Here is a 20,773-nt window from a genome sequence, read left to right as displayed (position 1 = left end):
TTCAGGGAGGTCAGGCGAGTCAGCTGTCTGGATCATGTGAATGATCAAACACGATGATCAAACACGCAGGCTTAGTACCAAGCATCTTTACTGGGTCATCTCACTGGCCCCAGATGTGACATTTTAGAAGTCATTAGCCATGGGACACACAAGACTCCATGCTAGTGACCTGTGGCCCCTGGAAAATAATCAGGGTTTCCCAAACCTAGCTATAGATAACACATGGGCCAGAGACACTGGAACTCCTTGTTGCTGGCACAGTCCCTTTGTCCTTCCCTTAACTCAAGACACATGACCAGAGTCAGGCTGTAGCATGCTTTCTTTATTCACAAGACTCATGGGGCCACATGGCCATGATGATCTCTTGCCCACAGCCAGGGAAGGGCCTAGACGCCAGGCCAGTGCAAAGAGTAAGCCCTTGAGGTACGGCGTGAAGTGTCCCTGGAGATGCTCCACGGGCCTCTTGTTCCCAAGAGTGCATCCGTGGTGAGGCAGCTTCGAGTATAGTGGCCCCTCCACATGGCCTGAACCATCTTGGCTGCAGATTGCTGCTGGCTGAGCTGCCGGCGTGTCCTGTAGCCCTTCCAGGCCGCCTGGATGATGGTGCATGCTCTGTGTTGCTGGCTAAGAAGGGTGTTCTGCTGGGATGCTGAGGCCCATCGAGAGACAGACTGGCCTGAGATGCCCTGGCCATAGCCCTGCACCACTCGCATGGACAGTGTGTGGCCACACACGTGGCAAGTGCGTGGCTGGGACCCCACAAGCATCACAACGCTGGGCAGACTCTCTACCGGGGGACCCAGGGATTGGCAGACGCTGCAGACATCTGGCTGGCAGGATAGGAAGCAGCGGTGCTCAGAGCTGTTTCTGCTGTCCAAGTTTCCCTGGGTTCTGCCACTGTGCTCTGGCCACGCTGTAGGGAGCAGTACCTTGCAGGCCCGGGCTCGACGAATGCAGTAGCCTCGCCAGGCAGCCTGGATGACAGTGGTGGCCCTGAACAGCCTTTCCAGATTCCGCCGTACACGGTAACCACGCCACATAGCTTGGATGACGGTGGCCCACTGATGCCACACTTTCACAGTGCGGCGAACCAGGTAGCCACGAGCGCACGCTTGGATGGTGACAACGGCCTGGACGACAACTTTCTCCATGGCCTGTACTGACATCAGCAGCTCAGCTGACGGCTTGCGGTCCAGCGCTGCCTCTGCACCAGAGGGGTCCCATGGCTTGTGGCCCCTGCTGGGATGCCACATCCCTTGGGCTGCCCCAGCATGTGCTGTGGTTCTGACCGATACGTTGGGGACTTTGGAATTCCATGACTGGCCAGCAGCCAGGCCGGCATCCACGGGGCCCTGGGGTACAGTGGAGGGTGGGGATATCGTATTATGGCCAGTTTTAAGGTGTGTAAGAAGATGGGGTCTGTGGCTGTGGGGTGGGGTTCTGGGGCCCCGGGGCCCCCCATCGAGGCTGGCTTCCTGCACAGTGATATGTTGAAGTCTGTGGCCATACAGCATGGTGGAGACTTTTCGAGAGCCCTCATTAAAACTAGTTTTAGGGGCTGTGACCTGTTGATGCTTTTGGCTGGGAGAAGCAGTGGGGATTTGTGAGACCCTTTCATAGCCAGGGACAGGGCGGTTGATATGCTCAGCACTTTGGTCATGGGGCGTGGTTGGGACCAGGGAACCCCTGTCATAGCTAACTCTGGGGCCTGTGACAGGAAGGGGCCTCTGGTCAAGGTGTGTAGTGAGGCTTAGCATTGTTCTTGGATGGCTAGTCTGTCTGGTGTCCTGGGCAGCCTCATAAAGGAGGGGTCTCTGGGAACCATTTGATGATGGCTCATGGACCAGAGACACCCTCCTACCTCCTGAGGACGCCTTCTGTCTCCTCTCATCCCCCACGTGGAGGATGGGTGTGACGCCCACCGTGGATGTCCCTGGAGGCTCCTTTTGACTGTCCAGTGAGACCTGAGGTACTGGCTTGGGTAGATGACTAAAGGGGAAGAATTTGTTCATGGAACCTTCTAGAAGTTCTGAGACATAGCTGCCTTGACTGGATTGGTAGGACTTTTTAGCAGGGTCTCCAATCTGGAAGGCACTAGACAACCCAGTTTTAGGTTGAGGTGCTGAGTCTGTCCCCTCTGAGCTTTGGACAGCCCCAGGGTTTCCAGGCTTGGCCTCCTCCGACCCTAGAGGCAGCTCAGCTGTCCCAGCTCTGCCTTTACTCAGCTTCAGTGTCACTGAGACATTAGAAGCCAGAGGTTGACTCGAATTGTCCACAGGGGCCTCCAGCAAGCTCAGGACCCTGGGAGCAGGATGGAGGCTGGGGGGACCACTGTTGCTTTCTGAGGTTAAGGGCTGAACGGTGATGCTACTGGCTGTGGGGTGCTTACCTAACCCTGAGGCCTGTCTAGGGACAGGGGTCACACTGTTGGCTTGTCTGGTAGCCTCCTTGTTCAACAGGGCCTTTGAGAATATCTGGTCTTTGAGAACATTGTCAGCTGCCAAAGGCTTATGTCCATGACTCTCTCTTCCTGCGGTCCCAAGGCCTGTCTGTACTGCCCTCAGTTTTATCTCCGTGTCAGTGCTCTCAGGTTTGACAGTGTCTGTGCTAGGTGCCACTGTTGAGGACACCGTGGCAGCCATTTGTTCTGGCTTTGACAGAGTCTGGCCATCGACACCTACAAGCTTTGTCAGCCCAGGGTCTTGGCTAATCTCTAAGGCACTTGACAAGACTGTGGGCAAGTGTCGTGAGTCTTCAGCCAGTTTCTGTGCTGCTGGTGAGCGAGCATTGGCCAGGCTGGTGACAGAGGGTGCCAGGAAGGTGACCTGGGAGGCTTCCCTATACTGTGTTGGCTGAAAGGGACGTGGGCAAATCCCTACCAACATGGACCCCAGTGGGGCCATACTACTTGTCCTGCTGGCCACAAAACTTGGGCGCGGACTTGGACTATGGGAGCTTGGTGAGGGCCCTACAGCAGGGCCCAGCTTCTCCCTACCACCGTCAATCTTGGGAGGGTGATAAGGGGCCTCACTGATAGCCACAGGGCATGGAAGGAAGTTGAGGACCACACCACTGGGTCCAGCATCTCTGGGGGGGCTCTGTCCCTTACCACTAATCACTGGTTCTGTCAATACGTTGTGGGTCCTGACACCTACTGTGGACTTTGGGGGGACATTCTGGGTCACACCATCCACCACGGACTCTGGGGGGACTCTCTGTACCACACTTTTCACCACGGACTCTGGGGGGACATTCTGGGCCACACTCTCTGCCATGGATTCAGGGGGAACACTCTGCACCAAGCCATCCACCATGGACACCGGGGGACCTTTCTGGGCCACACCATCTGCCGTGGACTCAGGGGGGACACTCTTGCCTATACTGCTGATCATAGATCCTTGAGGATGGTTGGGAGTCTTGCTTTCAACCACAGGCTTGGGGGCCGATGTTGAAGTCACTTTTCCATCTACAGAACCCTGGGGAAAAGTCCCACCCACAGCATCTGCATCTGTGGTGATCATACCTACATATTGGTAACTGGGTGGGACCATAGTGGCCACAGAGAAGAGCTGTGGGTCTAACGTAATAGGGAGAGTGGCACAGGGCTGAGGGATGCTGGTCCCCAGCTGGTTTGGGAAGAGCTCAGATGGGAACTGCATCCTGGGCACTGCAGCTGGGCACGGGCTCTGGCCCACACCTGTGGCCATAGCAGCCTGATTTTGGGTCCAATGGACATCTGCTGGCGAGGCCCAGGGAGACATGGGGGGTGGATTGGCCCCTGGACACACACTTAGAAACAGTCCCGTAGTCAGAGGCCCCTGGGGCATCCCTGGGGCGATGCCCCTGAACAAAGCCTGGCATGGAACGCTGGCCCCTACAGCCAGGCCGTTGTCCTCTGCAGGAGGCCTGGAAGGCTGCCCAAGGCCGTGCATGGGCTGAGCCACAGGACTTGGGGGTCCCTTGCTGGCCTGGGTCGGGTCAGAGTGAACTGTGGAATCCTGAGGGCTGGCCCAGCTCCTGATACCTAACAGGTTTCCACCTGGGCTACTGCAGACTCCCAGAGATGGCTGGCCTGGTGGACTCGTCACACATGGCTGCGGCCCTCCTCGGTTGGGCATGGAGGGCTGGCTCTGAGGTATACCGCTGCCCCGCTGTGTGTGCAGCTGTGGGCTGAAACCTGGCTTGTTGACCCCACGACCCACACCACACACCACGGTGGGCGGCAACAGGCTCAGGGCTCCCAAGGTAGCCGCAGGTACATTGGAGAGATCAGGGTACATCCTGGGAGCTAGAAATGGGGAGTTCAGATTGGGGGACACCCTGTTGGACAGAGGCACCTTGAGTACTCCAGGGACCACAGTGCTGGCTGTGGTTGGCTGATTGTGGTTTGGAGGTCCCCTGTTGGCCACAGATACATGAGCCAGGGTTGGGGACCTAACGCTGACCAGGAAAGCCTGGGCTAGGCTTGGAGACATGCTGTGGGACATACATGGCTGCACATAGTTTGGGGTTACAACTGTGGCCATATAAGGTTGGGTGAAGTGTGAAGGCATGCTGTAGGATGGGAATGGCTGGAAAAAGCTGGGGAACACCCCGGTGGCTACAGATGTCTGGACTGAGTCTGGATGCCCTGCGCCCCGTGTGGGTATAGGGGGGGAGCCAGGTGGTGGCCAGTTCCTCAGAGGTGACTGAGTGGGCTTTGGGGCTCCGTGGGTCGCAGCAGATGGCTGGACCTGGCTTGCAGTTGCCTCAGTGCTCACTGACTGGTTGTTTAAGGTCACCACACCAGCCTCAGATGTCTGCGTAAAGTTTGAGGACACACTAGAGGCCATATGTTTCTGGGTATAGATTGGGGACCCTCCAGCATACATAAATGGTTGACTAAAATTTGTAGGTGACCCATAATATATCAGTGGCTCTGTCAGGCCCGGGAGCACCCCAGTGTCCATGGATGGCCGGGCTAAAGTTGGGGACACCCTAGTGGCCACAGATGGATGGGCCAGGCTTGGGGCCACCCCAGTGCCTATGGATGGTTGAGCCAGGCTTGGGGACACAGCACTGGACCCTGCAGGCTGAGGTGACCTTGAATTCAGTCCCCTGGCCTCTAACGGTTGGCTTAGGCGTTGAGATCCCTCACTGGTCTTGCGTGCCTGGCCAGGGCTTGGGGCTCCCCCGTGAGCCAATCTGTCCTTGGGTTGGACAGGATCCAGGCAAGTGACCCTAATTGGCTTCCAGTCCCTGGCCTGAATCTGACCCCTTTTGTGCCAGGGTACAGTTGTGTTCTGGGCCAGTCCCTCATTCAGGTCCCCAGTACTATAGTCAGACCCACTATCTGAGTCCCAGTGGATATTTGAGGCCAGGCTGGTGTGAGAGAGGAGGGAAGCACGTCCCAGAGGGGACCGCTGGAACTTGGGGGACGTGCGCTGAAGACCAGCTGGGCATGTTCTCTCCAGCTGCCCCTGGAGCCTGTACCTCGCATCTCTGATCTCCTTCAGTTTTGGCTGGGATTCCTGCATGTCAGCCTCCCTGCTACATTCCAGAATCTCTGAAGGTGGCAAGCTAGATGGTACGGAGGGGTTAGCCGAGGGGCTGCTCTGCAGGGAGCTCTCAGAGTTACAGCTGTCCTGGCAGCGGACCCTGGGATAGCTCTTGGCTAACACGATCTGTGGGTGCTGTGGGATCTTAGCCAGTAACTCATCCAGAAGGGACTCGTGGTGGCCAGTGGCCGGGTTCTGGGAGTGGGGTGAGGTCAAGGACACTTGGGGGTGCTTCTCCTGTTTGGGGGTGGACCTGCTGGAGACTTTTTGTGACTTAGGAGTTAGAAACATTGGAGACGTCTGATCACACTGTTCATCTGCGACATTCCTGACTATGGTGACCATGTCCTTACTGCCTGGTGCTGACAATACTCGTCTGTGACCCGACAGCAGAACCTGCCTACAAGTCTCCTTGGGCAGTGAGCTGTGAGTCTTGACTAGGGAAGAACAATGTCCGCAGGGAGACTTCTTGTGCATCCCCAGGGTTGGACACTGACACACACTGCCATGACAAGTGGTAGAGGGCCATGGGGACATGGGGGACTTCCCATCACCCATGCGACCTGAGTGCTTGCTGGCCACCATGCTGCCCTCTTGGTACGACGGCCCTGGATAGGGTACCCTGCTGGCCACAGACGGCTGGTGGGAGCTTGGGGATGTGTGATTATTGGTCACTGATGGCTGGTTACTGCTTGGGCCTACACCGTTGGCCACAAGTGGCTGCCATGGACCAGGAGGTGGTGGCTGGGAAGGTCGCTTGGGGACATGGGGACCCTCACCACATGCCATGGAATCAAGATCCAACGACCTCAGGTATACACCAGAATAAAGGACTGAACTTACCTCCCCGGACAGTGTGGGTATTTTGAGTAGGGGACAATGGTACGTGCTGGTGACCATCCCTCCGGAAAAGGAGCCTCTGGGGGACTGTGGAGAGCAGGGTGACCCTTCCAATGTGACCCCAACCCTTTTCTCCCACAGGATCCCATCAGGCTGTTCCCAGGGCAAGCCCTCCCACGGTGGCCTGACCTTGCTACACCGTGCTCCTACAGGACCCAGCGTAGGCCCCCATGCCACCGACAGACTCCCGCTGCAAGTCACTTCCATTGGGGCAGGCGCTGTGGTCATCCGACTCCCCACTGTTTTTGAAGTGGCCTTAGGGAGGAAGGCGCCTGTCCTCTGGGCCATCTGGGCCAAGGACTGAGTGAAGACAGCACCCAGCTCACCCTGGCACAGCGCCTGGCTGAGTGTGGCCCTCTCGTCTTCTGTCAAGGCTTTACACAGGACCTCGGCCAGCTTGCCCTGTGTGGCCTTGTTGAGTTCTGGACGCAGCTCACCACGGGACAGGGCCCGGGACAGGGAGATACCCAGTTCACCCCATGACAGCGCCTTCATCAGTGCCATTCCCAGCATGCCTTGAGGCAAAGCCTTGACCACAGACGGCCCCAGGACCTCCCGGGATAAGGCCTGGCTCAGTGCCGTCCTTACTTCACCCTGAGAAAGTGTCTTGACCAGGAGTGCCCGCAAGTCCTCAGGGGAGCCCAGCATGGCCACCAAGTCTGCACACAGAGACGCAATGGATGCAGCCAGGTCGTCGTGGCAGGACACAGATTGGTTGGGCAGAGGGGATGGAGGTGGGGTCCGTGCCCGTCCACTGTCCCCCCAGGATTCTGCATTGGACACAGGGTGTCCGCTGGGAGTCATCAGAGGTACCAGCATGCCTTGGCTATCTGTGGCCATTGAACGTGGGTTCTGCGTGGTCTTGTTTGGTGTGTGGCTATGGAGCTGGGTCTGAGCCACGCTCCTGTCATCTGGCTTGGCACGGGGTCCAGTACTAATTGTCCCCAAATGTTGCCACAACTGGACAGATGCCTTGGAAGTGCTCAGGAATGTCTGTGACTGGGTCTTGCTACTGAGGTCAGTGGTAGGGTGGGTAGCCAAGAGGCACTTGGCTGTTTCAGTGGCCAGCTGGGCCTGGGACGGAACCTTAGCCAGACACGTGATGATCTGGGCCAGGGATGGGGCTTTGTTGACCTTAGTGGATGGGCAGACCTGGCATGCCGCCTTGGTGGTCTTAGTGCTCGTGATCTTGGCGTGCTCAGATGGTGGACGCAGCTGAGATGAGCTTTTCGTCAGGAGAGAGGCCATGTGGTGCTGGGGAGCAGAGTGGGGTGAATATGTGTTTGGGCATACTTCAGGAGGGACTAAGGTGATCCCCGAGGAGTGTGCGTGCAGGGAGGCTGAGGCCGGGCATGATGTGGTCAGATGATCTCGAGACACAGATCTGGCCTGCTCACCAGCAGGCTGGAGCTGGGCTGTGAGCGACATTAGGTGTGCGGCCAGAGGCGAGGAGGACAGGGAGGCAGAGAGACCTACAGGTGGACGCCGTCCTTCAGGTATGCCTGGGGCGAGCCCAGAGGGCATGCAAGACTGAGACACAGCTTTACAGAAGGGTGAAGCCGGTGAAGTTCGGGCATGGTAAGGGCATGGCTGGGTTTGGGAGGAGGTCTTGGTCAGGGGGACAGCCAGCTGGGCCTGGGTCAGGGTCACTGTCATCTCTTCAGGCATGTACACCCTGGAGTGAGCCTTTACAATCTCCGCCCTCTCCTCCATCTGAGTCAGGGCCTTGTTCTGATCTTCCATCACTTTTGTCCAAGACAGAGCCCTGGTTGCAGTGGTGGTGTTAGTCTTAAGAGCTGCTTCCTTTTGGGCGGCCCTTGCGGGACAAGGCTTCATCTTTTCTACTTCCAATGGAGACTTGGCTGGAGGCTTAGGAACTATGATGTCTAGATTTCCCTGGGGCACGCACCTGCCCTTCCCCTCAGCCAAGTATGACTGAGAGGCCACCTTGATGATTGTGGTGGTATGCCTGGTGTTCACGGTGACCTTGGCCTTTGTGCTATTCAAGTGTACCTGGGAGAGAGTGTTGCCAGCAAGCACTGGACTTTGGGATGAACACTTGGGACTTGAGGCCACTGCCTCAGTTGTACCACCACACAGGGTCCTGAGCACAGCAGCTACAGAGCGTAAATGAGCTGGAGTCTTGGTTATCATAGCTGCCAGGCGCGTCTGAGGTGAGGGCTTGACCGTGGGGCTTGACTGAGAGGTTTTGGATGAAGTGCACACTGTGCAGGTCTGAGCTTGGCTTCTGATCATTGGTCGCATCTGCAGCGAGGTCTTTGTCACTGTGAACCCGGGGCCAGTTTGCAGTGGGACCTTAGTGACAGGAGCTCCATATCGTGGTAAGGCCTTAACTGTAGAGGCCACAGCAGACCCTGGGGGCTGCACCCTGGCCCCGGAGACCATGCAACGCACCTGCTTCTGTGGTGCGGTGTAACAGAGTGGAGAACTGGGTCGCACGGGAGCCGGGGGCCTGATCATCATGGGGCTAGCTGCTGCTTGCATCTTCATGACTGTCGCTGGAGATGTGGGGCGTGTCTGTGGAGCACTCATCGGTGCTGTGGACATAGTGGCTGAAGATTTAAGGGCAGCAGCAGCCACTGGACACACTTTGACAGGGGTCTTGTTGACTGGATATAAATGTAGTGGGGCCTTGGGGACATCTGTTTCTGTGTGGGCCTGGGTCTGGGTCTTCAGGGATCCATGAATGGCCTGGCCATAGCTCTCTGTTGCTGCTGACTCTAGGGTCCCCACGTTGATGGTCTTGGAAGCCACATGCCTGATCTTCACACTGTCCCCCTCCAAGTGTCTCATGAGACAAGAACTCCGAAAAGTCTTAGTCAACATGCAGGGTTGGTACTTGGGACCTGTGCATCTGTCAATCACAGACTGTGGCTGTAGGCCACCTCTGGGGACTCTGCTGGTACAGAGACCTGCTGTGGCTTGTGAGGGGACCAGGTTGTCAAAGGACGGGAACTGAGTCTCTTTAGTCACCATGACTGGTGGCTGGTCCTCTGGGGCATGGAAGCGCACCTGCTGTGGCTGGTGGTAGGGGATGTCACCTTCCTCCTCCCTCTTAACTTTCTTAGCAGTCAGCCTGTTGGAGTGCATCAGCCGGCGTGTGCTGAAGCGTCGCCAGGCCTCCTGGATGGCCTTGGCGGCTGTCATCTGGGAGATGAGTTTCTGCCGCAGCCGGTAGCCCTTCCAGTTGGCTTGGATGACAGTGGCTGCCCGTGAGACCATCATGTCCATCTCGTCCACCAGGATGTTCTTGAAGGCCTGGCTCTCCACCACGGCCCGCAGGCGAGGCACTTCCCGTGATGGTAACACTACTAGCTCCTTGGACGGATAGGAGTCAGTCTGGATCTGAGGACATAGCTTGGCCACTTTCTCTTGGTGAATGGGGGTTGGCTGAGGGAGGCATGGCCCGCTCGGTGACATGAGGTTCTGGAACTGGAGCTGAGCTGCCGGCTGCATTGCTGCCATTCCTGAGCTGGGCAGAAAAGTCTGGGGGGAGGGGGGTGAAGGATGAGGTTTGGTAGGTAGGGGGGATGGACAGATGGAGGTTTGCGTGGAGAGGGTGGTGATGGGTAAGGACATGGTGGGTGTGTAGATGGTTGGATGTACGTAGGGGGTGGGAGAAGGGTTGGCGAGGTGTCGAGTGGTGGTGAGTGGGTGAGTTTTGGTGGGTGAGTACCAGGTGCATGGCGGTGTGTGTCACTGTGAAGGGATGTGTTACTGTGTGTTGAAGGCTGAAGAGCGCACAATCCAGAGATACCTATGGGTTTCTGCAGGACAGCAGGTGCAGAGAGCAGGGACACCACCACCCAGGAGCCCTCAGACCTATAACCAGGGCATAACGTATATGCGTGGCAGAGACACTCCACAAGGCAGTCCCAGCCAAGCCCTGGCCCAGCAACCTCCTTACCTTGGAAAGTCATAGAGTTGGAAAAGGAGCAGAAGAAGGTGTAATCTTGAAAGCCAGCCTGTAAGGGGAGGCTGTCCTCAGTTCTTCATTCCAAGAAGTGTACACAGCAGCGCTCTGGGCTGGTTCTGTTAGAAATACCAACAGCAGTGAGTGAGGCTGTGGACTAGGCCAGGGGAGGGCAGAGCTGGGAGGAAGAACACAGGGAGGATGAAGCAGGGAGGACTGTGGGGGTCAGGGCAGGGGGGAGGACTGTGGGTGGCAGAACATAGGACACTCCACAGGAAGGGCCTGGGAAGACGTCAGCGTTGCTTAACAGTTAGCAGCTGGACTTCATGTGTACATAACTGGGACTAAGAGGGTCCCAAGGACACATGGGATTGGAGAGCAGAGGATGTCTATGTCTTTATTGACTAGAAGTGAGAGACCCCGAAGGCACACATCCAGGACACACCCACTTAGCACGCTATCCAGCAAGACGTAGGGAGCTGCAAGATGGCTCAGTGTGAGGAGTGACTGGGGCCAAGGCTGAAGGCACAAGTTCTCCCCGGAACCCAGCCAATGGGAGCAGAGAACTGACTGCTGTCATTACCTTCTGCCTCTGCACAGACGCCTAGTGCATGCACCCTCCACACACAAGCTAATACGTGTCAACTAAAAAAAGTTAGGCCAGGGCTACAGTGGCTCCACAGTTAACAACACTTGAAGCTCTTGCAGAGGACCCCGGTTCGGTTCCCAGCAGCCACACAATTCACAACAGTCCCTAACTCCAGTCTCAGCAGATCTGACACCCTTTCTGGCCTCAACAGGCATGCCCGTGGTGCACAGACACGCATGCAGGTAAAGCACCCATACATATAACAATTTTTAAAAAGAGAAAACAAAACAACATCAAAATCTAGACCAGACCTGGTAGCACCCACTTAACCCCAGCACTCAGGAGACAGAGGCTCTGTGAGTTCAAGGCCAGCCTGGTCTACAGAATGAAACCCTGTCTACATAGATAAATGATATCAGACAAATGATCCTAACTTAATTTTACTACCAGATACACACTTTAAACACAAAGATCTGGTTGTGTTGGACATAGATGAGTAGAGACAAGAATTGTAGGCAAAGGGCTACCGTGGCTACGCTTCAGTCTGAGGGACTTATGCCTCATATCCACAGAAGACACACTCAGCCAAGGTAACAATAAACACATCTGAACCTAATAACACAACTACCAAACACAAGGCAAAAACTGGCAGCACTAAAGAGACAGACCAACCCACAATCAGAATTGGACTGGTTTAATTCTTTTTTTTTCCCCCTTAGACAGCATGTCTCTATGTAGACCAGGCTGGCCTGGAACTCACAAAGATCGCCTGCCTCTGTCTGCCTAGCACTGGGATTAAAGGTGTGAGCCACCATGTCTGGCTATATTTTTTTAAAAGTATTGCTTTATGTGCGTATCTGTACATGTACATGTGTGTGATGTATGCCGCAGTTACAGGCGTGTGCAATCTCTCAGGTTGTTTTGTGGGTGCTGGGATCCGAGCTGGTCTTTATGATGGCAGAGCAATTGCACATGGCGTCTGAGCTGCCTACATCCTGTCCCCCTGCCTTGGTTGTTGCTTTAGCTTTTACAATTCATCTCACATATGTGAGTATTTTCCCTGTGTGTATACGTCTGCACACTGGGTGTGTTGCAGTGCCTGTGGGAACCAGAAGAGTTGGTTGTGAGCCACCCATGTGGGTGCTGGGAATTGAACCTCTGGAAATAGTCAGTGCTCTTAATCCCCAATCTCCAGCTCGTTTTATCATTTGATCTCATTAAACATTATTTTTAGTGTTATTTATACATCTCTACTGGCTTGTTTTATGTCAGCTTGATATCAGAGAGTAGGGAACCTCAGTTGAGAAAATGCCTCCATATGATTGGGCTGTAAGCCAAGTGGTGGAGGCTAGCCTGGTCTACAGAATTAGTTCCAGGACAGTTAGGGCTATGCACAGAGACCCTGTCTCAAAAAAAAGAAAGAAAGAAAGAAAGAAAGAAAGAAAGAAAGAAAGAAAGAAAGAAAGAAAGAAAGAAAGAAAGGGAAGGCCAAGCAAGCCATGGGGAGCCATAAGCAGCGTTCTCCATGGCTCCTGCATCAGCTCCTGCCTCCAAGTTCCGACCTGACATTCATCGATTGGTGTGGGAGCGTAAGCCCCACAGACCCTTCTCTTTCCTGTTGCTTTCACATGAAATTCATCGCAGCACAGAGACATTGACAAGGACACTGCTGTGTGCATGCAGGTGTCCCTGAGGAACTGAAGAGCTCCTGGAGCCGTGGTGACAGGATGCTGGGAGCCTGTGGATGCTGGGAGCCATTCAGGTGCCCTGAGGGAACAGCCCTGAGCCTTTGCCCAAGTCCCACGGGCACCACCATGCCAGCTGTACAGGGGGCTTTAAAAGCCTCTGGTGATTCTTAAAGCAAACAGGCGGAGTTTGGTAGCTGCTCAGAACTACAGGACCCTGTTGGCCACACCAGGCTGCGAACACAGAAATGGTGTGTGTGGAGGCAGCAGATCTCTGTGAGTCTGAGGCTACACAGCAACTTCCAAGACAGCCAGGGACCCAAGCCAGACACTGAGACCCTGTCTTCAACAACAACAACAAACCCCCTGTTTATAAGACAGTGATGCGGAGATAAAGCCAGTGTCCCAGCCGGGCGGTGGTGGCGCACGCCTTTAATCCCAGCACTTGGGAGGCAGAGGCAGGCGGATTTCTGAGTTCGAGGCCAGCCTGGTCTACAGAGTGAGTTCCAGGACAGCCAGGGCTACACAGAGAAACCCTGTCTCGAAAAACCAAAAAAAAAAAAAAAAAAAAAAAAAAGCCAGTGTCCCAGGGACAGGCTCCTCACTCTGTCCTGATAAATCATGAGTCACTGGCCAGTGAGACCCTGTCTCAAAAAACAATACAGCGCCAGGCATGTGGTGAGGAGGCAGAGGCAGGTGGATTTCTGTGAATTCCAGGCCAACCTGGTCTACATAGTGGCACCCTGTCTAATGAAAAAAAAGAGAAATCGCAGGGCAGTGGTGGTGCACGCCTTTAATCCCAGTACTTGGGAGGCAGAGGCAGGCAGATTTCTGAGTTCGAGGCCAGCCTGGTCTACAGAGTGAGTTCCAGGACAGCCAGGGCTATACAGAGAAACCCTATCTCGAAAAACCAAAAATAAAAAAAAAGAGAGAAATTGAGTCCCAGAAGTGCAGTTACCTGTCCACGGTCACTACAGGGTCCACAGCAGAACCTGGCTCACTGACTCCAGTCAACAAGGGTGACCACCAGCCCTCTCCTTCAGGATAGGTCCCAGGGGTGTCCTCAGTCCTGGAGCTGTCACCGTGTCCCCCAGGCCCTCAAGACACCCCTGGCTTCAACACTGAGCCAGCACGGGGTCAGCAACTGAGCCCCCATTCTGTGACCTCTACAACCCAAACTCTTTATCCAAATTGCAGAACATTCATATATACAGGGACGCCTGTGAGACAAAACCCCAGACACTGGGAGGAGCTGTCAGCAGGCTCACAATCAGTGATTGTCACACCAGGAGATGCCCATGTCACAGGGAAAGTGGGGAGCAGAAGCTGACATGTGGGCAGAGCTGGAGCGCACGTTGGAGGGCCTTGACAAGTGTGTGAAGGGTTTTGAGTTCCATCTCTAGCACCCCATAAAATCAGGCAAGTTGGTATCTGAAGCAGGAGGGTGGTTATGAGTTTCAGGACAGCTTGGGCTACAAAGCTGGATGTAGTGGTGTGAACACCTGTCATCCCAGCACACAGGAAGTGGAAGCAGAAAGAACAGAAATTCATGGTCATCCCCACCTACATAGTGAGTTCAAGCCTAGCCTGGCTACATGAGGCCCTATTTAAAAAAAGAAAAGAAGAGAAAAGTAAAGAAAAGCCACCAGGTGTTGCAGGGCTTGCTGAGAGTGAAGATGGGAAGAAACAGGGCTGTGGGGTGGGAAATGGAGAGGAACCAGCACAGTTGTATCGGGATGGTTGTGAGTGCATCTCTGAGACCCTGTGTTCCCTCTTAGTCATGAAGAGCAAGCTCACCCTATCTTGGAGCTGGAAAAGGAAAACAGGCTCACAGGGTTGGTGCCCAAGGGACAGTACCATCAAGGCTTGGGGGACCCCAAATACTATCTCTAAGGGCCTAGCTACCTACCGCAGCACAGAGGACGCAGACATTCTTGGCAAGAGCTTGGTGACAGAGTGTGGTACCCCCACCAACCCACTCACCTATCCCCAGAGCTGAAGCCACCAGCCCTCAGAGCCAGCCTTGGGACCGGGGTGCCCAAATGTCTTTATGACTCCAACTGAGTTCTGACCAATCCCCAGCAGTGTGGAGGGAGAGGGTTCTAGAACTTGGAACTGGGGCCCCTGACAGGACAAGAGGATCTGAGCTGTCCTAATGGTCCAACATGGAAGGAAAATTAGGGCTCTGAGCATAAAGATGGCCCTCCCACCTCTCCCCTTGTTGTGTCTGGAGGGAGGTCTGTCACCACCTGGGGTAGCTGCTGAGCCTCTGAGATGTCCTGGAGACATCCCCTGATGGGGCATGCAAAGACATATGCAAAGCCTCATACGGCCTGCAGCAGTCAGGCACCCAGATGTTTAGGGATGTTGGTGAGTTGCAGGCCAGCTTGGGCTACATATGAAGACCCTGTATAGAAAAAGAAAAAAAAAATGAACATGCACTGTGAGCCACAGCCCTAGGAGGGGGTAGATGGGGTGAAGCCAATGTTCTGGGCCACCTCCCCAGGCTGGGCTCGTACCCAGCATGAGTCACACATGCTCCAGCCAAGGCTGACACACACCTTGGCCTATGCACCGCAGACTCAAGCCAGAACCACTTCACCTAGCCAAGGGGCTACTAGAACAAGGTCTCTATGCAAGGAGTGACCACACAACCCTGTGGCTTCTCCCCTGTCTCTCTCCTCTGTCCTTTGGCTGTTGTAAGCACTTCTGGTGGGCCTATTAAGTTTCCTTGGAAGCCTGGATACGGTGGTCTTAGCCCGTGTGCCAGATGAGGCTTAGGGAGAGGTATACATGAACTGCAGAGCCAGCCTTTCAATGCTGGGAAACACAACTCTGAGCCCAGGTATCCTGGGCACATGATATGCTCTGTCAGAGTCCTTGGTGTTTTGAGATAGGCTTCCTATGTACCCCAGGCTGGACTGAAACTCATGACCCTCCTGCCTCTGCATTGCAAGTGATTGAGTCACAGGCTTGCAGTGCCCAGCCTGGCTCTGATCAGCTGACTGGAAACACTCCCAACATCAACAAAACTTCATTGGGTTGGTGTGGTGGCACATGCCTTTAGTCCCAGAGGTAGGCAAAACTGAGTTCAAAGCCAGCCTAGGCTACACAGTGAGACACCATCTCAAACAACAAAAGAAATCTTTATAAAGACCCAGATTCCATCCAACACTACAAGGAAGAACAATGCAGACACTGATATACATAGTATCCCAGCATTCCAAGGGCCAAAGGAGAGGTCAGAGTTCAAATTTCTACTGTGCTGTTCACAGCCTGTGAAACAGGTCTCCAGCCCGTCCTGGGCCACTACTGTGTAACAGGGGTACAATAATCTTGGCCCTATCTGAGAGGGATAGGCAAGAGGGAACCAAGACCAGGACACCCCCATTTCATAGCCCACAAGGTAGAGACCCACAGAGGAAGAGTGAAGCTTTTACAGCTGTTGCAAAGCTCCATGGTACCCAAGTGCCTGGGGTTCAGGAAAATGCCTGCCCAGGACGACTCAGCCCTGGGCTCCACCCTCATACTGTGTAACTAGATTGTCAACCCCGCACCCAGGAGACCTGTGTTCAAGCCTTCTCACTACCAGCCTTTGTCTTACTAGCCCAGGCTGGTCCAGGACTGAGGAGCCTCCTGCCTCAGCCTCCCCAATGTTGGGACGATGCCAGAACCACCAAGCTGGACTCACAAAACAGTTCCATTCAGGGTGGGCAGGCGGGTGGGCAGGCAGGTGTCCAGCGGCTTACGGGGCTGTCTAGGGACCACTGGGACTTACCATGTGACCTTATCACCCATGGTGACACCCTGAGCGGAGTCAGAACCCCAAGACCCAGGGTCTCAACAGCAGGGGCCAGGGTTGACCAGAAACTGTATATAACATGGAGTGGGTAGAGACCTAGGGTCAAATGTTCCCACTGGGGCTGAGCTGGACCACCTTGACTAACCTGCTCTAAGCCCTAGACACAGATAGAGATGCAGCAGGCAGGCGTGATGGCACACGCCTTTAACCCCAGCACTCAGGAGGCAGAGGCAGGGGGATCTCTATGAGTTCTAGGCCAGCCTGGTCTACATAGCAAGTTCCAGAACAGTCAGGACTCCGTGTCTCAAAAATATATAAATACAAACAAGCAAATAAATAAATATGCTGTGTGACTCAAGACAATTGCTTTACTTCACTGAACACTGTTTCCTCAAAATAGGAGAGCTGGTGCTGGAAGGGGGCGTGTCGGGGGATATTTAGATGCACCTACATGATTCAAGACTCCCACTCCATAGACTTGAGAAGGCTCTGGTTCTGAGGCGCTGCTTGAAACCAACAAAGGCGAATAAAATCTACTGAGCACAGACTGCAAGCCCAGCTCTACTCTGTATGGATGAATCCCCGAGAACCAAGGCCCCAAAGGTTACGTAAGCTTGTGAGCACTTCCTTCTTCCCAAAGGATATACCAGCTAAGTTGCATAGGTTAGTCCAGGAGCCTTGAGTTCCGGTGCCACCTGGACCTGGGCCGACAGCCTGCACCTAGGTGGCGCTCGCTGTGCAGCAGATGTGCAGGCACGGCCCGCGCCCACGCCGCGCTCCCGCCTCGCTGAGGGGGGGAGGGATGGTGGAGGAAAGAGGTTAGAGGAGGGAGGGGGATGGGAGCGGGCCAGCCCCGCCCACCCTCAGCCCCGGCGGGGGAAGAAGGAGGCGGACAGCCAAACTGGCGTAACGAAGACTTTACTGAAAACACAAAACCGGCGAACCAAGGATTACGGAACAGGAATGTGGACTCATAGCAAAACAAAACCAAACAAAAGAGAGGGGATGGTGTCGGGAGGAGAGAAAGCGGGGGGGGGGGGGAAGGGAGGAGTTTTTTTTTTCTTCTTCCCGTTTCTTTAAAAAACCAACACAAGGAAACACACACGCAACACGCAACCAACGTTTGTTCCCGAGTAGAAACATAAATAGGGCGGAATCGGACACTCCCGTTCTCTCTTCCAAAAGGAAAAAAAAAAAGGAAAGGCAGAGCGTGAGGCTGCGCGCCCCTTAGAGCCCCTACTCGGAGGTACAAAGGGGCAGCCACGCGCAGGACTAGGGGTACAGAGGCGGCGCGAGGGCGGGGATCGTGCGCTCGGGGTCCCCATCCAGAGTAAAGGGGGGTCCGGCTTGTCGAGTCCGGGGGCACCGAGTCTCGGAAGAGTCCAGGGCGCCCCCCCACCGCAGCTAGTCCGCGCATGCGCCCCGCGCTCAGGCTCAGTACGCGGGGACCTGGTGCTGGGGCAGCAGCTGGCAGCCGCTGTTGACGTGGCTGAGGACTTTCTGTTTGAGCTGCGCCACCTGCTCGCGCAGCAGGCTGGCGGTGGACGCCAGCTCGGTGTTCTGGCTTTTGAGGGTCTTGACTTTCTCCTCCAGGCGCGAGATACGCTCCAGCTTGCGCTTGCGGCATTTGGAGGCGGCGATGCGGTTGCGCAGCCTCTTGCGCTCCGCCTTGATGCGTTCCTGCGTGTCCATGTCGATGGGCGACAGCGGAGGGCTGTCGCCGAAGCTCGGCACGTCCGGCACGGTCTGCGGCTCGTCCTTGAGCGCGGCCAGGCGCGGTGGATGCGGAGGTGGCGGCGGCCCCAGCGCGCCCGGGGGCGGCGGGAAGGGCACTGGCTCCGCGGCGAAGGCCACGGTGGCCGCGCCCCCAGGGGGCCCGGCGCCCCCCGCGAAACTGCTCAGGTTGGCGTAGACCGGGGTCTCGGTGGCCCCGGGAGTGGCCGCCAGGTCCGCGGGCGCGGGGGGCGCGGGAGCCCCTGAAGTGGCCGCGGTGGCCGCACCCAGCTGGCTCTGCTTGTGCAGGTCCTCCAGCGCCTTGACGAAGCCCTCGGCGAACTCCTGCTCCTCGCTGGCCGCCACCTTCGGGTAGAGGAACTGCGTACTGGTCGGGGTAGTGGTCACCAGCCCGTTGGACTGGATGATCAGCCTCTCCAGCTCCGGCGACGCGAGTTTGAGCAGCCCAAGATCCGGCGAAGCCAGCAGCCCGTCGGGGGCGCCGTCGGGGCGCAGCGTAGAAGGTGCAGAGGCCGACCCTGGTTTCAATCCCGCCGCTCCCTGCTCTGCCAGGCTGAGCGTCAGCGCGTCTTTCTTCAGCATGCTGCTCGTCGGGGGCGCCCCGGGGAAAGCGCGGCCCGGGGGCGCGAAGCCACCACCGCCGGGGGCCCCAGCAGCACCAGCGACACTCGACGCACCCGCAGCCAGGCCGCTCAGCGCCTCCTCGCCATAGAAGGGCGTTTCCATCCCCGCCTCCCCCGCCGCGCTCGGCCCCGGGGCGGGGGGAGTGGCCGCGGCCTCCCCGGGGGGCCCCGTATGCCCCCCAGTCCGCAGCCCGTAAAGACCGGCTCCGACGCCGGCCGCTCTGCCCCGCGCCGCCCGCGCGCACTCTTATAGCCTCGGCCCCCAGGATGAGCTCACCGCCCCCGCTCGCCATTGGCGCGAGGTGACGTCGTTGATTTGCATAAGGGGGCGGGACCGGGACGCCCTCGCCCGGTGGCTGCTGCGACCGCTGTTGCCAAGAGCGACGCTCGCTACATGGCACAACAACGCGCTGCATTGTGGGTTGACGTCATGGGGGTGGGGCTGAACGCGGTTTGGCCGGGTCACCACGCCCAGCTTGGATTGCCGGGCAGTCTCTGTTCCCCCGCTGCTGTTTCTTGCCTCTCATCCCTCTCTCTTCCTCCCATCTTTACTTCTCTTTATATCTTACTTCTGTTTCTCTCAGACTGGATCTCATCTGCGTGTTATCTCTCCCTCGTCCTTGGCACTTCTGTGGCGTGATGGGCCGGGCCTCATAAACCCAGGCCCTCGGCGAAGCCACGCCCTGCATCACACCCACCAAAGACACGCCCCTCGGGGGCTGGGCGCCAACCAGGGTTCCTCTGGGTGGGAGCTGGCAGGTGCGGTCAGGAAGGGGGAGGCAGAGGAGGGTCCCTTGGAGAGTCCCCAGAACTACTTAGCGCCCTGTCAGTTTCACAGGGTGGAGTCAGACGCCTAAAAGTTGACCTCTTGCCTTTTCCATGGGGAAACTGAGGATGGGATATGTGGAGGCCAACCGCAGCAAGGGCAGCCGCCAGTTCTGGGTTTTTTTCTTGATCTCTCTGAAAAAAATTTTTTTTTAATTTTTGTTTTGGGTTATTTTAAGACAGGGTCTCATCCTCTAGCTTCTACTAATCATAAACTTAACTTCAGTCTGTTCAGTCTGTTTGATCTTCCCAAGTGTGGCGATAACAGGCCTGAGCCACTTAACGTCGGCCTACAGATCCCGGTTTTTAGTTTACATGTTAGTGTGTTTGTCTTTGTGGTTGTGTGTGTGTGTGTATCTGTGTGTTTATGTCTGTGTAGGTATATCTGTGTTCATGAATGTGTGTGTGTGTGTATGTGTGTATGTCTGTGTGTGCGTGCGTGTGTCTGGGAAGGGCCAGGGGAGAGCTGGGAGCTGGTTCTCCATGGTGTGGCACTCGAGCTGTCCGGCTTGGGTGTGCAGGCACCTTTACTCTCTGAGCCAACCCCATGGCCCTGGATTGGGACGTTTTTGAAACAGTCTGTAGCCCAGACTGACCTGAATTCCCACAATCCCACCTCAGGCTCCTGGGTGACTGATATATGCCATCGTGCTTTGCTTCAAAGGATCTGTATTTGATTTCAATTGTTAGGACACCCTGGATCCTAGCTGACTAAGAACTTGGGGCAATTCCACTGCCTCAGCTTGAAAGACACCTCATCTTAGCATGAGATTTGAGTCTTCGGTTTGTTGAGTTTTATTTTGTATTTTGAGCAAGAATCTCACTTTACAACTGGGGCTGGCTGGGAATTTACAGATAAAGCCCTGCTAGGTGCTGGGGTTAAAGGTCCTCATGCAGAAGGTGTAATCCAGGTTGATCTGGGACTCCTGGTGATGCATGGAAGTTCGGGGTGAGCTTGTGAGTTTTTTGTTTTGTTTTTGCCTTTGTTGTTTTGAGACAGGATTTTTCTATAGCTCAGGCTAGACTTCAGAAGTAATCCTTCTGCCTTCCACACACCTGTCCCCCCAAGGACAGAACTAGGGTGCCAGGCTTCTGGGCAGCCATGGCAGTACACATTCTTACTCTTGACTCTGCTAGGGCCTGA

At 55.8% G+C, this 20,773-nt stretch overlaps 2 protein-coding genes across 2 annotated transcripts; both read right to left on the bottom strand.

Moving 5' to 3' along the window:
- Positions 1-386: 386 nt before the first annotated feature.
- Positions 387-9,914, bottom strand: Iqcn (IQ motif containing N). The gene is made up of 2 exons (XM_028786153.1): positions 6,567-9,914; positions 387-1,352 (listed from the first exon to the last, which is right to left on the bottom strand). Exons 1-2 carry the CDS (start codon positions 9,912-9,914, stop codon positions 387-389), a joined length of 4,314 nt encoding a protein of 1,437 aa, XP_028641986.1.
- Positions 9,915-17,349: 7,435 nt separating this feature from the next.
- On the bottom strand, positions 17,350-19,010 carry Jund (JunD proto-oncogene, AP-1 transcription factor subunit). The gene has a single exon (XM_028786149.1). It carries the CDS (start codon positions 18,905-18,907, stop codon positions 17,882-17,884), a length of 1,026 nt encoding a protein of 341 aa, XP_028641982.1. The 5' UTR covers positions 18,908-19,010; the 3' UTR covers positions 17,350-17,881.
- Positions 19,011-20,773: the final 1,763 nt, after the last annotated feature.

The sequence above is a fragment of the Grammomys surdaster genome, unplaced genomic scaffold (genome assembly GCF_004785775.1).
Source record: "Grammomys surdaster isolate TR1022 unplaced genomic scaffold, NIH_TR_1.0 125429, whole genome shotgun sequence".
NCBI lineage: Eukaryota > Metazoa > Chordata > Mammalia > Rodentia > Muridae > Grammomys > Grammomys surdaster.
The sequence above is the reverse complement of the archived record's forward strand: the minus strand, read 5'-3'. Positions and strand labels throughout refer to the sequence as shown.